This window comes from Rhinopithecus roxellana, chromosome 16 (genome assembly GCF_007565055.1).
Source record: "Rhinopithecus roxellana isolate Shanxi Qingling chromosome 16, ASM756505v1, whole genome shotgun sequence".
NCBI lineage: Eukaryota > Metazoa > Chordata > Mammalia > Primates > Cercopithecidae > Rhinopithecus > Rhinopithecus roxellana.
The window spans coordinates 30,399,933-30,413,276 of record NC_044564.1 but is presented as its reverse complement, the minus strand read 5'-3'; the positions used below and the strand labels follow the sequence as shown (position 1 = coordinate 30,413,276).

Below are 13,344 nucleotides of genomic sequence, written 5' to 3'. Positions count from 1 at the left end.
GCTGGCCACCTGGCTCATTACCTCTGGCTGGTTAGGAATGAAACTCACGGCTTTTAAAAAGGTACCATAAAGTATTTGCTCCTGTTGTATACTGTCCATTAGATGTCATCTAACTTAAAGGTATCCCCCAGTCCCTTCTGTTTTAAATTGTGGCAGAGAAAGGTAACATAATTGTCTGTTGGCCCTGGGCACCGCCCTGTTAGTTCTCAAACATCTTTCAGGGATTGGGGTTATCTGGGCTTTGTGAAAGGAGGTTTTTGCACAGCTCATTCAACATTGTTCAGGGCAGTAACACATCACTGAACAAATTGCCCCCTTGCATATGCTAATCCCACACTTAAAAGAACTCATTGTAACATGTTCTGATGCTTTAGCCCGAGGGGAGATGGGAATTGAAGAGATGTCAGATCATGTCATGTGACCCCAAAATATCTAAAATGCCTGTTTTCTTTGGGTCAACAGTTCCTACTCAGCATATGCGAATGAAAGTATCCTGTGTGGTTTGTGGAAAAGATTAGTCCTTGTTCCTGCTTTTGTGCGTGGGAGCTGGCCTTGCTATTGAAGATTCACTGGCCGAAATTCCCCCCTTGAGTCTTAAATTTCAGCGCTATTGGCGAGGAACACCAAGTCTTATTTTCAACAATAAATTAAAAGAATTCAAAAGAGTTCCTTCATTGTTGCTGTGGAAAATGTGATTTGCCTTTTAGGAAACCATGCTGTTAATCCCACCGCTTCCTTTGTGCCTTTTTAGAGTGGTACACATTGACTCTTACAGTTAAAGAATATGTCTAATAGAGTAATCTCAAGATTTGCTCATAGGCCATTCGCATTCCTGACCAGGAAGTCGCAGTGGGAAAGAATAAAAACACATCCACATACAACACAGTAAGCTCCTATTTCTCAAACAGTAAAGAGAACAGAAACACATTTCCAAGGAGGCCTGAAGAATCCACCTAGCTTTGGATGGTTTAATTGCAAAGTCAGGGTCTCCTTTTTAAGTGTGTAAACCTGTAGATATGTTTGCCATCAAAGTCTTTAGATGAGATGAATTAAATGGAATGAAAGGCTGTGTAGGTATCACCTTTCAAAAATAGTTCTCACATCGAGGTTGGGTTTTCATGTGTACAAAGAGGCTTGGGAAGAAATCTTTGATTAATTTTTCTGTCTTGCAGAGTAATTCCCTTCTGGTCCCAGACAGTCTAAGAGGCACAGATAAACGCAGAAATGGGCCTGAATTTTCCAATGACATCAAGAAAAGGAAGGTGGATGATAAGGACTCCAGCCACTATGTAAGTAATTAAAGGACTTGAAATAGTATTTGTTTGCTTACTGCTCACCTGAGTGAGTATCCAAGTATACTCTAAGATCTTAGTGATAATTCCATGTCCTTAAAAATAATAACATAAAGAGGAGAGGTTCTTACATTGTAGGATATTATTTCCCTTTGGGGCAGTAAATTATGCTTCTGCCAGGCTCAGTGTTACGCTTTGGACTTCCTGCCTTTGTTACTCAAAAGGGAATATGAAAATGCAGGGCTGCCTTTGTGCGCTGTGCGGTTGCTCAGGGCCCTGCTGTTGTTAGGAGCCCCCCCAGCCCCTGCCCTCTCTTGGTGTAACGCTCAGATCTCACTATCTTTGCGTTCTCAATTTTTGAATAAGGTCTCTGCATTTTTCATTTTGTCCTGGACTCTGTGAATTTAGTAGCCACTTCTGCTAAAATAGAGTAAAAATTACAGTGTCACAGAAGCTTTGTGGATGCTGTTCTGATGATACAGGCTCATACCACTTCTCAAGGCAGAGCTCAGCGTTTTCCATAGTGAGCGTTCTAGTGAACTAAGTTCTTGGTGAAAATGGAAGAAACCCCAGAGGCATCTTGTTTAAATTCTGTAGATGAGATCACTCTACTGGTTGATGGAGTGGGGACTCTTGTCACAGATCCAGCTAAAACCACATTCAAAAGGAAACCAAACCAAGCCAGATGGCCATTGGCTCTGGTCTCAGGGTTATAAACATTGCAGCCGATGTATGACTTGGAGTTGCCTGTGTGTCCCCGAGTGTCTGTTTCAGGATGGATGCATTCTCAGGAACAGTATGAAAGCAGAGTTGCTGAATTGGGGCTACGTCCTTGATGCCCTTGGAGGAAGAGGCGTCAACTGTGCAGGCTATGTGGAGGTCTAAACACTAGACAGACGATAGTGTCTCCTGCTGGCTTGCCCAAGCCTGTAGCTGACGATAGGTAACATCTTTTTGAGCACCACCTGGAGTTGGTGCCAGGTACCTTGTGATTTTTACACGGATTATTTCATTTAACTCTTATAACATCCCAGTGATTTGCTGGAGCCAGCTCTAGTATCTCTGCTCTTTGACACTATGCTAAGATGCCCAAAGCCAGCTCCAGTATTCGATTATTTTACCAGAGATCCTCTATTTGGTTCGCACTTTGCCCTATGCTTTAATAACATACTAAGAAACAAAGCTGTTGGTTCTCCCCATCCTAACCCAACACTTTTTACCACATATCATTCTCCCCTTGTCTGTTGCCCAGAGCCGATGTCCCATGCATGTACTTTCATTGTGACATTCAGTGTTACTAAGCAAGTTGGAAGGTTTATGACATGCAGGTATTTGCCGAGGTAGAATTCTGATGTTACTAAGCAAGTTGGAAGGTTTATGACATGCAGATATTTGCTGATGGAGAATTCTGAATTGCCCTTCATGAGGCTGTTGTGTATAGTAAGTTATTTAGTAATGAGTGCTCTAGAATCCATAAAGCTTGGCATGGTAGTTTTGTAACCTGCATGTACTAGGTTTGTCTGGTTGGATAGATGGTTAGGGACTGTGTGTGGAGAGTATGTTGGAGAGTCTGGGACAAAGGCCTCAGATCTTAGATCACTGATGACAGACATGTACTGTCCTTTGCAGTACCTTTTGCACAAAGGGTAAGATTTAGTACAAAGCTAAGATTTAAATTACAGTAAACTGACTTCAGAGTTCCATTGTAATAAAGGAATTGTTCGCTACTTTTTGCTAGTTCCGTCTGTGTACTAAATTAGCCATTTTTATTATTTTCTTTTTAGAAGATAAACTCTTTTAGTTTATATTTTTTCACCACCACCACCCTTAATACCTGGAAACATTTGTGCTTTGCTGTGGGCTTTACCAAGAGAAAACAGATTTTCGTTAGTATTAGTTTTGTTCTTTATTGCATGAAAATATTTATTTCAGTAGACTGTTATTTAGGATTACCCAGGCTTCCTCATTGGTTGTAATTTTAATTGTTACTAGTGAATTGCATGGTGCCCTGTAACCATGGCTAAAATATATCTTGTAACACACTATTGAAGAAAATAAATTGGGTCTCCCACATGTAGTGCTCTGTGTATGATTAGGAAACAAATCATTTAAGACTTGAATTTAGAGTTGAGGGTAAACTTTCTAGCCTAGATTTGTGGGCCTACTTCAGAAGGCCAATGTGGATAATATTTGCACTTGTTTGTACTAATAACTTTTCAGATATTATTTCTATATTCGTCATTGACAACAATATCAGTACGAGCATTGTTTAGATCATAAATTCGGGACCTCTTCCTTTCCAAGAATTCAAACCCATTGAGATGTACTGCTTTTCCCATATACCTACATTGTATAATGTATTACTCTGCCCTAAAGGACATGAGACATTTTGGCTAAGAAAGAAGACTTTTTCAGCCTGCCTCAAACTTGATGGAGGGGGTGATTGCATCATTGAATAGTTTTTTTCTTGTTTTTTTTTTTTTTTTTTTTGAGATGGAGTCTTGCTCTTGTCACCCAGGCTAGAGTGCAGTGGCACAGTTTCGGCTCACTGCAACCTCCGCCTCCCAGGTTCAAGCGATTTCTCCTGCCTCAGCCTCCTGAGTAGCTGAGATTACAGATGCACACCACTACACCCAGCTAGTTTTTGTGTTTTTAGTAGAGATGGGGTTTCACCATGTTGGTCGGGCTGGTCTCAAGCTCCTGACCTCGTGATCCACCCGCCTCAGCCTCCCAAAGTGCTGGGATTATAGGCATGAACCACTGCGTCCGGCCCACATCATTAAATTGAACAGGCTTTATTTTATTTATTTTTTTGAGACAGAGTCTTGCTTTGTCGGCCAGGCCAGAGTGCAGTGGCATGATCTCAGCTCACTGCAACCTACACCTCCTGGGTTCAAACGATTCTTGTGCCTCAGCTGCCTGAATAGCTGTGACTGCAGGCATGCGCCACCACGCCTGGCTAATTTTTGTATTTTTAGTAGAGACAGGGTTTCACCATGTTGGCCAGGCTGGTCTTGAACTCCTGGCCTCAAGTGGTCTGCCTGCCCGCGTTGGCCTCCCAAAGTGCTGGGATTACAGGCGTGAGCCACCATGCCCATGCCCGGCTGAACAGCTTTTCCGAATATTTTCCAAACCCAGTGCTACCTTGGAGTTTCCTCTGATTAGTACATCCTGTAGCTTTATGAAGGGACAATGAGAGCCCTATTGCAGAATGCCAGTGCCTTTCAAATATTGCCATCTATTATCTTTCCAAAAATACTTCAAGCTGATTGCTAAAAAGGTTTATTTTTAATTTACTTTTTTGTTACTTAAGAGAAAAAGATTGGGTTTTGTTTGCTTATTCCATCCACTGGCTAGCTTTGCTGGATTCGTTTTGTTTTTTTTTGTTTGTTTGTTTGTTTTTGTTTTTTTGCATTAACTAATAATCCCGTGGGAAAATGCTTTACCTTGAAATCATATGGAAAGACTCTGATATAAAGGTATGCATATTTCAAATTAGAGATTTCAGCCCTCAAGAGAAATTCAGCTGTTGCAACCATTTACTGAGCACTTACCACCTGCCAAGTATTTGCAACTTGCCATCACCTGTAAACAAGTTGTGATTGGATAGTTGGTTTGCTACTGCTACAGAATTCCTGCCTGAAGCTTTGCATAGCCCCAGGTCAGATGAGAAGAGCGGGAAGATGATAATAATTACTAGGGCTGGCAAACTGATAGAGAGCCTGCAGGCCTGTCCCAGGTAGTTTTTTTGTCTGTCTGCTACCAAGAACTATAGAAAGAAATCTAACTGTGCCCCAAACCCATTCTTAGCTTTTAGTAAATGGCGTTAATGTTTCTTTTTTCCAGGACAGTGATGGTGACAAAAGTGATGACAACTTAGTTGTGGATGTGTCTAATGAGGTAACCATTCTTTTCATCGAAGTGTATCTTCAGAATGATTTGAATAATGTTATGAAAATAATCTAACAGTGAATGAAGGAAGTAGAGCCCCTCAGTGGGGGGACCTCTTGCAACTTTTTGCATTAAGAAGTTAATGGTTGCTCATGTATGGAGCAATAATGGTCTAACTGACACAGAGTTTTATTTCCTTTAAAAAAAGATATTTCCGTAGACATTTTGAATGCCTGAGTTGGATGTCTGGCTCCCCTTTCCTTCCAATGCCCTCTAGGCAAAGTTCTTAAGCCTGAGGCACAAAGAGGGATATGACTGTGGGGTTGTTTTTTATGGCATGTTTGCGGGTATGTTTGCGGAGACCACGCTGCTCATTATAACGTGGTGTTGGTCACCTTGTACACCCCCAACCCGAAGGACTTTCAGCACTGTCCTTAAATTTAGAGAATGAGTGTGGAAAAGGAAAGGTCTGTCTGTTACAAGCTAAATCACGAAAACTTTTGATTATGCTTGTTGAGGACCCTTCTTCTCCGCGAGCAAGCCCTGCCCACTCGCCCCGGGAAAATGGAATCGACAAAAACCGCCTGCTAAAGAAGGATGCTTCTAGCAGCCCAGCTTCCACGGCCTCCTCAGCAAGTTCCACTTCTTTGAAATCCAAAGAAATGAGCTTGGTAGGTAAAGAAAACGGACACTTGCCTGTTTGGCCGTGGATGTTTCATTGTGGACTGGAGGATCCTGAAGTATTGGAAATGTAGGGGTTTTGCTGCTTGAGGGTTGTATTTTTAAGAGTTTACTAGTGAAACTCATCCTTCTGTTCTTTGTCATCATTCAGGGTTTACTTTTTCCCCTCTGAGTCATCTCTTTTCAGCCACGATTAGGGAGGGTGTACACGCATCCGTGTTCATTGCCGCTGCCGCCTTCTTTTTTGAGATAAGAGTCTCACTCTGTCACCCAGGCTGGAGTGCAGTGGTGTGATCTCGGCACACTGCAACCTCCGCCTCCCAGGTTCAACCGGTTCTCCTGCCTCAGCCTCCCCAGTAGCTGGGATTACAGGTGCCCATCACCACGCCCCACGCCTGGTACCACCACGCATTAGAGAGGGTATACACACATCCATGTTCATTACCTTCTTCTTCCTTTTTTTTTTTTTTTTTTTTTTTTTTTGAGACAGAGTCTCACTCTGTCACCCAGGCTGGAGTGCAGTACAATCTCGGCTTGTTACAGGGTTTCATGTTGGCCATGCTTGTCTTGAACTCCTGACCTCAGGCAATCTGCCCGCCTCGGCCTCCCAAAGTGCTAGGATTACAGGTGTGAGCCACCACACCTGGCCTCAAACTTCCGAGATTCTTAAGTCTTCATTTTCTTAGGCTGACCATTTATCTGGTAGACTGATCCCTAATATCAGGGCATGTCATAGAGCATGCCCCGATGTTATGGAGCTCGTCAGATCAGTGATGCACAAAGGAGGCCCCAGGGGAAGCCAGGAACTGGTGCATCAGAACCCATTCGTGGTCATTCATTCAATCAAACTTGGTAGACTGCGTCATCTTTTAACAATAACATTTCATAACAACCCTGCAGTTAATCCTTACCTGGTCCCTGTAGGCATTATCCCGTTTTACCGGTTGTGGAGAATGAATAACTTAAGGCTACACAGCTGTGGCTCATGATCAGCAAGAGCTCTCTTTAGCCTGTGCTCTTTGCCACACTGTATTGGTTCTTGGACTGTGTTGTAAAGCACATGAAAGGTTGAAAAGCCAGAGAAGGTGCACTGTAACCCCGTTACTGTCTGGACTCTGAAAGGCTCCTTACTGGTGTTCCGTCTCTGCTCTGCACTGGTGGGTCCACTTCGGTTATGTAGGCAAGTGGGCGGTGACACTTAACTCCAAAGTGTCGTTCTTTTTAGGCATATTGGTAAGGCTAGCCCTGGGTCTTTTGTCTCTGAGATATTGGCCCCACTCTCTCTCACCATTAGTCTCAACCCCAGGGCTACCTAAAAAGGAGACTTGAAAAGGGGTCTTCCTTGGACTTTCTTGGCGGCCGGGGCATGTGTTTCTGAGTGCCTGGGAAATATTCTCTGGGTGGTCATCTTTCTAACTTGGCGTCGACCCAAAGTCCACAGCCTGATGGAAAATACTTTTAAAATAAAATCTGCGGAGGAAGAAGTGTGATCATGTTCTGTGTCTCTAGCTCGAGTTTTAATTCTGGCAGGAAGAGGAAAGGTCAACATTTCTCGCTCACAAGTTAATGCTGTCAACATTGTGTGGATTTATGAAAATTGGCTGAGGGAGTAGCTAGAAGGTGCCCAGTGTCCCAGCTGCTGTTGTGATAAATTGTGTAATATGGCTTGGATTAAAAATAATACTCATTTAATTTGTTTAATGACACCAGCATGAAAAAGCCAGCACGCCTGTTCTGAAATCCAGCACACCAACGCCTCGGAGCGACATGCCAACGCCGGGCACCAGCGCCACTCCAGGCCTCCGTCCAGGCCTCGGCAAGCCTCCAGCCATAGACCCCCTCATTAACCAAGCGGGTAGAGCATCGCCTCTTGTTGTGCTTTGTTTGGTTTCTCCCATTCCCAGCTTGATTTGTTGTCTGTTAATGTTGTGATGCAATTGCCCTACAAATATGAAATGTACTTAGGGCCACCCTCCTTCCTATCTCTGAAAAAGCCGTGATAAGAAACAGATGTTTGTCCTTGGGTTTCAGCAGCTGCACTCTGTTCGGTCTCCAACTGTTTACATTCAGCTTTTCTTTTTTTTTTTTTTTTTTCTTAGAGACGAAGTCTCTGCTCTTGTTGCCCAGGCTGGAGTGCAACGGCGGGATCTCAGCTCACTGCCACCTCTGCCTCCTGGGTTCAAGCGATTCTCTTGCTTCAGCCTCCCAAAGAGCTAGGCTTAAAAATTAGCCTGACACCATGCCTGGGCTAATTTTTGTATTTTTAGTAGAGACGGGGTTTCACCGTATTGGCCAGGCTGGACTCGAACTCCTGACCTCAGGTGATCTGCCCGCCTCGGCCTCCCAAAGTGCTGGGATCACAGGCATGAGCCACCTTGCCCAGCCTTCTTTTATTTTTAAATAATTCAAATCCTAGGGACTTCAGGAAAGTTTCTGATAATTATTTTGAACACAAGCCTCCCCACCTAACTAGCATTGTGCGTCTGACTTTGCTAATATTGGCTGAAACAGTGGTTTGGCCGGCCCAACCGTGCTCCTTGCAGACTGTAGTTGGTTGGTTTTCTGCCAGGGGAGGCTTCAGGAATCAGTGGTCTCTCCTTCAGTAGAAATTAGGAGGGTTTCCCTGCGACTCCAGCCCTTAAAAAACTCATAATTTGCAACCTGACATCCCCCGGTGGGAAAGGAAAAAAGCACCAACCTGGGCCCACAGGAAAACAGGCAACAGAATCTTCCTCCTAAACCCGTGCTTTGGTTTACGTAAATCCAGGATTGGGTTTTCATTTGGAATTGGTACCAGGGAATGGAAAGTTCGGACTGAAAGAGAAATCTTGGATTTTATCGAGAAAATCTTCTTTTGAGATTAAGTCAGGTAAACACTTTAGTGTCTGTGCCTTGGTTTGCCCTCTGTAAATTGGGTATGGTAATACGCTTAATTCCCCTGGCTTCCGGTGCTGCTACTTACACGAATAAGAAAATGTGTGGGTTGTGCTTCCCCTGGAGTCTTTTCTTTCCTGGAGATGAATTCCACTCTGGGGAAGGAGGGATCCAGTGTATAAAAATTGGAGGTGATTTCCCCCCTCCCCCAGAAGCCTTCCCTCTTTCTCTCTCCCCGTGAGTGACACTAACAAATGACGAGGCCAGACTTGCTGGTCAGGTTTGATGGAGTGGGTCAGTTGAGTGATGTGTGGCTTGTGTTTCTTTTCAGCAGCTGGCTTGAGGACACCCCTGGCAGTTCCCGGCCCATACCCTGCTCCTTTTGGGATGGTCCCCCACGCTGGCATGAACGGCGAGCTGACCAGCCCAGGCGCTGCCTATGCCAGTTTACACAACATGTCACCCCAGATGAGCGCCGCAGCTGCCGCGGCCGCCGTGGTGGCCTACGGGCGCTCCCCCATGGTAGGCAGCTGTGGGGTGGGCTCTGGTTGGGGTAGGAATGCTGCATGCTCCATTTAGCGCTGTCAGGTTTGGGGCCAGGCCTCTCTGTGCTGCATGGGCAGGAGCAGCCAGCCCCACACACCTCGGAGACAAAGACGCCCAGTGTCCCAGCCACACACTCGCCTTCCTCTTGTCAGCTTTCATCAGCACGCTGCTTCATTAAATGAGAGCCAAACGTTTTTTTTTGTTTTACTGTTTTTGTGGATGAAAAAGGCAATGTTTAGAAGCTCCTTCAGTGGTTCAGGGGACATCTGGTTTTCTCCCACCAAAGTCGATTTTTTTTTATTTGAAGGTGATGAAATGATTCAAGTGGTTCAGAGAAGCCTTTTCATTCATTTTCTTGAACTTTTTTTTTCCTCATTAAACCTTAGGAAAAAATGTCTGAGAAGCCATTGCTTTCTCTTTCTATGCCTGTGCTACACTTTAAACCCAATAGCGTGATTGATGTATAAGCAGTGGTCTCTGTAAACAGGTAGAATTCTGGACAGACTGAACCACAGGGACAGGTTGGCCTGTTTGCCCTGCCTCTTACCGCTGTGCAAATGGTCTAATTTTTGACCAAGAAGACACAAAACTGCATTTGAAGGGGAGAATTGGCTCTGCGATCACTGATTGCATTAAGGGCATAAAATCCCACCATCATTTCTCTTGGCTGTTTGAAAAACGCCCCGCACCTTTCTCTCTGGTCCCCTCTTCACATAGCATTACCTTCACTAGTTTGCGGTGATGTTAAGATTCATTGGTTTTTCCTGATATTGCACTTGCAGGAGAGGCTGTGCAGTGGCGGGCAAAAGTGTTGAAAAGTAAGGTGGTCAGCTGAGAGACTAGATGCTATCCTTATGCTGCACAAAGTAGGGAATCCATGTATGAATGCTTAAGCATTAAATTAGACCCGTGGTATCCAACTGGGGATGATTTTGTTCCTTGAGGACATTTGATAATATCTGGAGACACCTTTGATTATCATAACTGGGGGTGGGAGGGGGCAGGTGTGGATTCCTCTTGGCACATCAACAGTAGGGGCCAGGAATGCTGTTCAACATCCTGCAATGCCCAGGATGGCCCCCAACAAAGAAAAGAACTGTTTGGCACAAAATGTCAATAGTGCTGAGGTTGAGAAATCTTAATACAACATATTGCTCTGTGAACTTGCTTGCCAGTCTAAGGGAGGTATTTACCATGGGGAAGTGGTTCTCAGTGCGCAAATAGATCACATCTCCTCTCTACCTCCCAAAAAGGAAGTGGGTCTTGTGGCGTTCAGAGGTGCTTATATTACCTCTTGCATAGTAATTAAAAAGAAAAACACTATTGTCTTTCTTTTTAATTTATTTTAATTTATTGTTCCCATTGAAGTTGCTTTGGGGATCTATGAGTTTCTAATGAAAGGTATTGATGTTCACAAAGTGCCTGCTGCAATAAACTGAGTCTGCAATGCCTTATTTTTGTCTCCAGGTGGGGTTTGATCCTCCCCCTCACATGAGAGTACCTACCATTCCTCCAAACCTGGCAGGAATCCCAGGGGGGAAACCGTAAGTACCTCAAAGACCTTGGTTTTGTTTTAAAGGTGGTTACTCAGTCATTGGTATTAGCAGACTAGAATTCCAAAGGGAGTACAGGCTTGGGCGTTTCCAAGGAGATTTCTGGTGTCTTCCTGAGGAGTGTTAACACTTTCTATAAATAGGCAACTTGTAGGTGTCATGCCTCTGTATTCTCCCTGGGGGTGATCTCCTAAGTTCAGTTATTTCTAGAGAGAAACTGTTGGAGATGAGGACGAGGTGGGAGGAAAGCGCTGGAGGTGTCTGGCCCTCTTTGCTTGACCCCTCAGAAAGCTGCTCTGCTCTGCCATTTGGTTAGAGGGCAGCTGATGGAGATTCCCAGCTGTGCTGTGCTGTGGGCAGTCAGCTGTCACGAACTCTTGCAGGCTTAGACATTCGAAATGTGTCATCTCTTTACCCAGCTCCGTGCCACCTTTTTCTTATTTTAGTGCAAATGAGAGTTACTTGAAGGGTAGGTTGTGTTGCATGCCAGCACCCCGGGTTTACCCCCAAGTAAAGTTTTGATGAGTGCTCCGAGAGATCTAGAATTATAAAAAGCAAAGTGGCTTCGTGGGGAAGCAGGAAAAGTTGACGTTCATTTTGTGTTCAGTGCACAAAAGCATTGGAATTTGAAAAAACTCAGTTGGCTATTCTTCCTGGGTCACTTTAAAAATTGCTTCCTTTTCATCTTGTTAGTAATTAGAAGTGTGGTTTCAAAGAATTCCTAAAGTTCTCACATTTTTTAAACAGCAGAATTGAAATGTGAAGGTCTGCTTTGCTTAGCAGCAAAACTCTGCCTTCTCCTAAGATAGAAAATAGCAGAGGCCAGGCACGGTGGCTCACACCTGTAATCCTAGCACTTTGGGAGGCTGAGGCGGGTGGATCACCTGAGGTTGGGGGTTTGAGACCAGTCTGGCCAATGTAGCGAAACCCCGTCTCTGCTGAAAATACAAAAATCAGCTGGGCGTGGTGGTATGTGCCTGTAATCCCAGCTGCTCGGGAGGCTGAGGCAGGAGAGTCGCTTGAACCTGGGTGGTTGCAGTGAGTGAAGATCACGCCATTGCACTCCAGCCTGGGCGACAGAGGGAGACTCTGTCTCGAAAAGAAAAGAAAAAATGGCAGGTCTTTGCAAATTTAGTTGTTTTTCTTTTCTTTTCTTTTCTTTTCTTTCTTTTCTTTTTTTTCTTTCTTTTCTTTTCTTTTCTTTGTTTTGTTTTTGAGACGGAGTTTCACTCTTGTTGCCCAGGCTGGAATGCAATGGTGCGATCTCTGCTCACTGCAACCTCTGCCTCCCAGGTTCAAGCATTTCTTCTGTCTCAGCCTCCAAAGCAGCCGAGATTACAGGCACAAGCCACTATGCCTGGCTCAATGTATTTTTAGTAGAGATGGTGTTTTATCATATTGGTCAGGCTGGTCTTGAACTCCTGACCTCAGGTGATCCACCCGGCTCAACCTCCCAAAGTGCTGGGATTACAGGCGTGAGCCACCGCGCCCAGCCGATTTTTTTTTCAATAAAGGTACGGGTGCTACATGTCTTAGGCCTTCAGTTTGTTTTTGTCATACCCTTGCCTTCATGTGGTTGCTTTCAGCTTTTATCAGTACGTCACTTGCACGTCACATTAGTGAGTTTTTTATTTTTAGAAACAGGGTCTTGCTCTATTGCCCAGGCTTGAATGCAGTGGCACAATCATAGCTCATTGCAACCTCGACCTCCTGGGCTCCAGCGATCCTCCTATCTTGGCTTCCTGAGTAGCTAAGACTATAGGTGTCTGTTACCATACCTGGCCAATTTTTAAATTTATTTTTGTAGTGACAGGGTCTCCCTGTGTTGCCCAGGCTGGTCTCAAACTCCTGGCCTCACACGGTCCTCCTGCCTTGGCCTCCCAAAGTGCTTGGATTACAGGCATGAGCCACTACACCCAGTATGGTGAATTATTTTGAGCAGTCCACTCAGCTGCCCTGTCATCCTTGGTGTGGTTTTGATAAGAGCCTTGTTTCAAATAAACCACCAGCATGAGATAAAATTGAATTTCTTACCCTGTCACCTGCTTTTTAGGATAGGAAAGGCGATTCCCATTGCACTACTTTTCATGTATTATAATATCTCTTTCACAATAATTTGATTCATGATGAAATGAGGTTTTTGTCTACACTAGGAATCAGTAGCGATGTTAGGAATTTAAGATGACATCTGTGCCCAGTGAAGGGAGTCAGGGGTAGTATTGCTCAATGCTCACTTAGCTGGTAGTTCTCTTCCAGTTGAGTACCCATGGACTAGTTACTACCCGGTGTGTTTTCTTGGGGATTTGGGAATGCCCCCCTGCTTCCAGCCTGGGAGGTCCTTGGGGCACTTGTGAGCATTTCCTGTCTGTGGTTGCCAGCGGTGTTGTAGCTATTGTGTTCTACTGATTGGTGAGTGGATAAAGGGCAAACCGGTAAAGTTGTGATGAGAAGCAGTAATACCAGTAACTGATGAACCTTTGGTGGAATAATAGGGAAATAAGGCCAAG

At 44.6% G+C, this 13,344-nt stretch overlaps 1 protein-coding gene across 6 annotated transcripts in view; it reads left to right on the top strand.

Moving 5' to 3' along the window:
* Positions 1 to 13,344, top strand: part of TLE1 (TLE family member 1, transcriptional corepressor) — a 104,972-nt gene that overhangs the window by 67,868 nt on the left and 23,760 nt on the right. For 4 of the 6 annotated variants that reach the window (XM_010353437.2, XM_010353438.2, XM_030919666.1 and 1 more), the window contains 6 exons: positions 1,173 to 1,289; positions 5,139 to 5,192; positions 5,702 to 5,854; positions 7,575 to 7,719; positions 9,070 to 9,260; positions 10,752 to 10,828. In XM_010353437.2, coding sequence (XP_010351739.1) covers positions 1,173 to 1,289; positions 5,139 to 5,192; positions 5,702 to 5,854; positions 7,575 to 7,719; positions 9,070 to 9,260; positions 10,752 to 10,828 — 737 coding nt within the window. The remainder of the gene's footprint in view (positions 1 to 1,172; positions 1,290 to 5,138; positions 5,193 to 5,701; positions 5,855 to 7,574; positions 7,720 to 9,069; positions 9,261 to 10,751; positions 10,829 to 13,344) is intronic. The other 2 variants (XM_030919663.1, XM_030919667.1) reach the window with 1 other exon arrangement.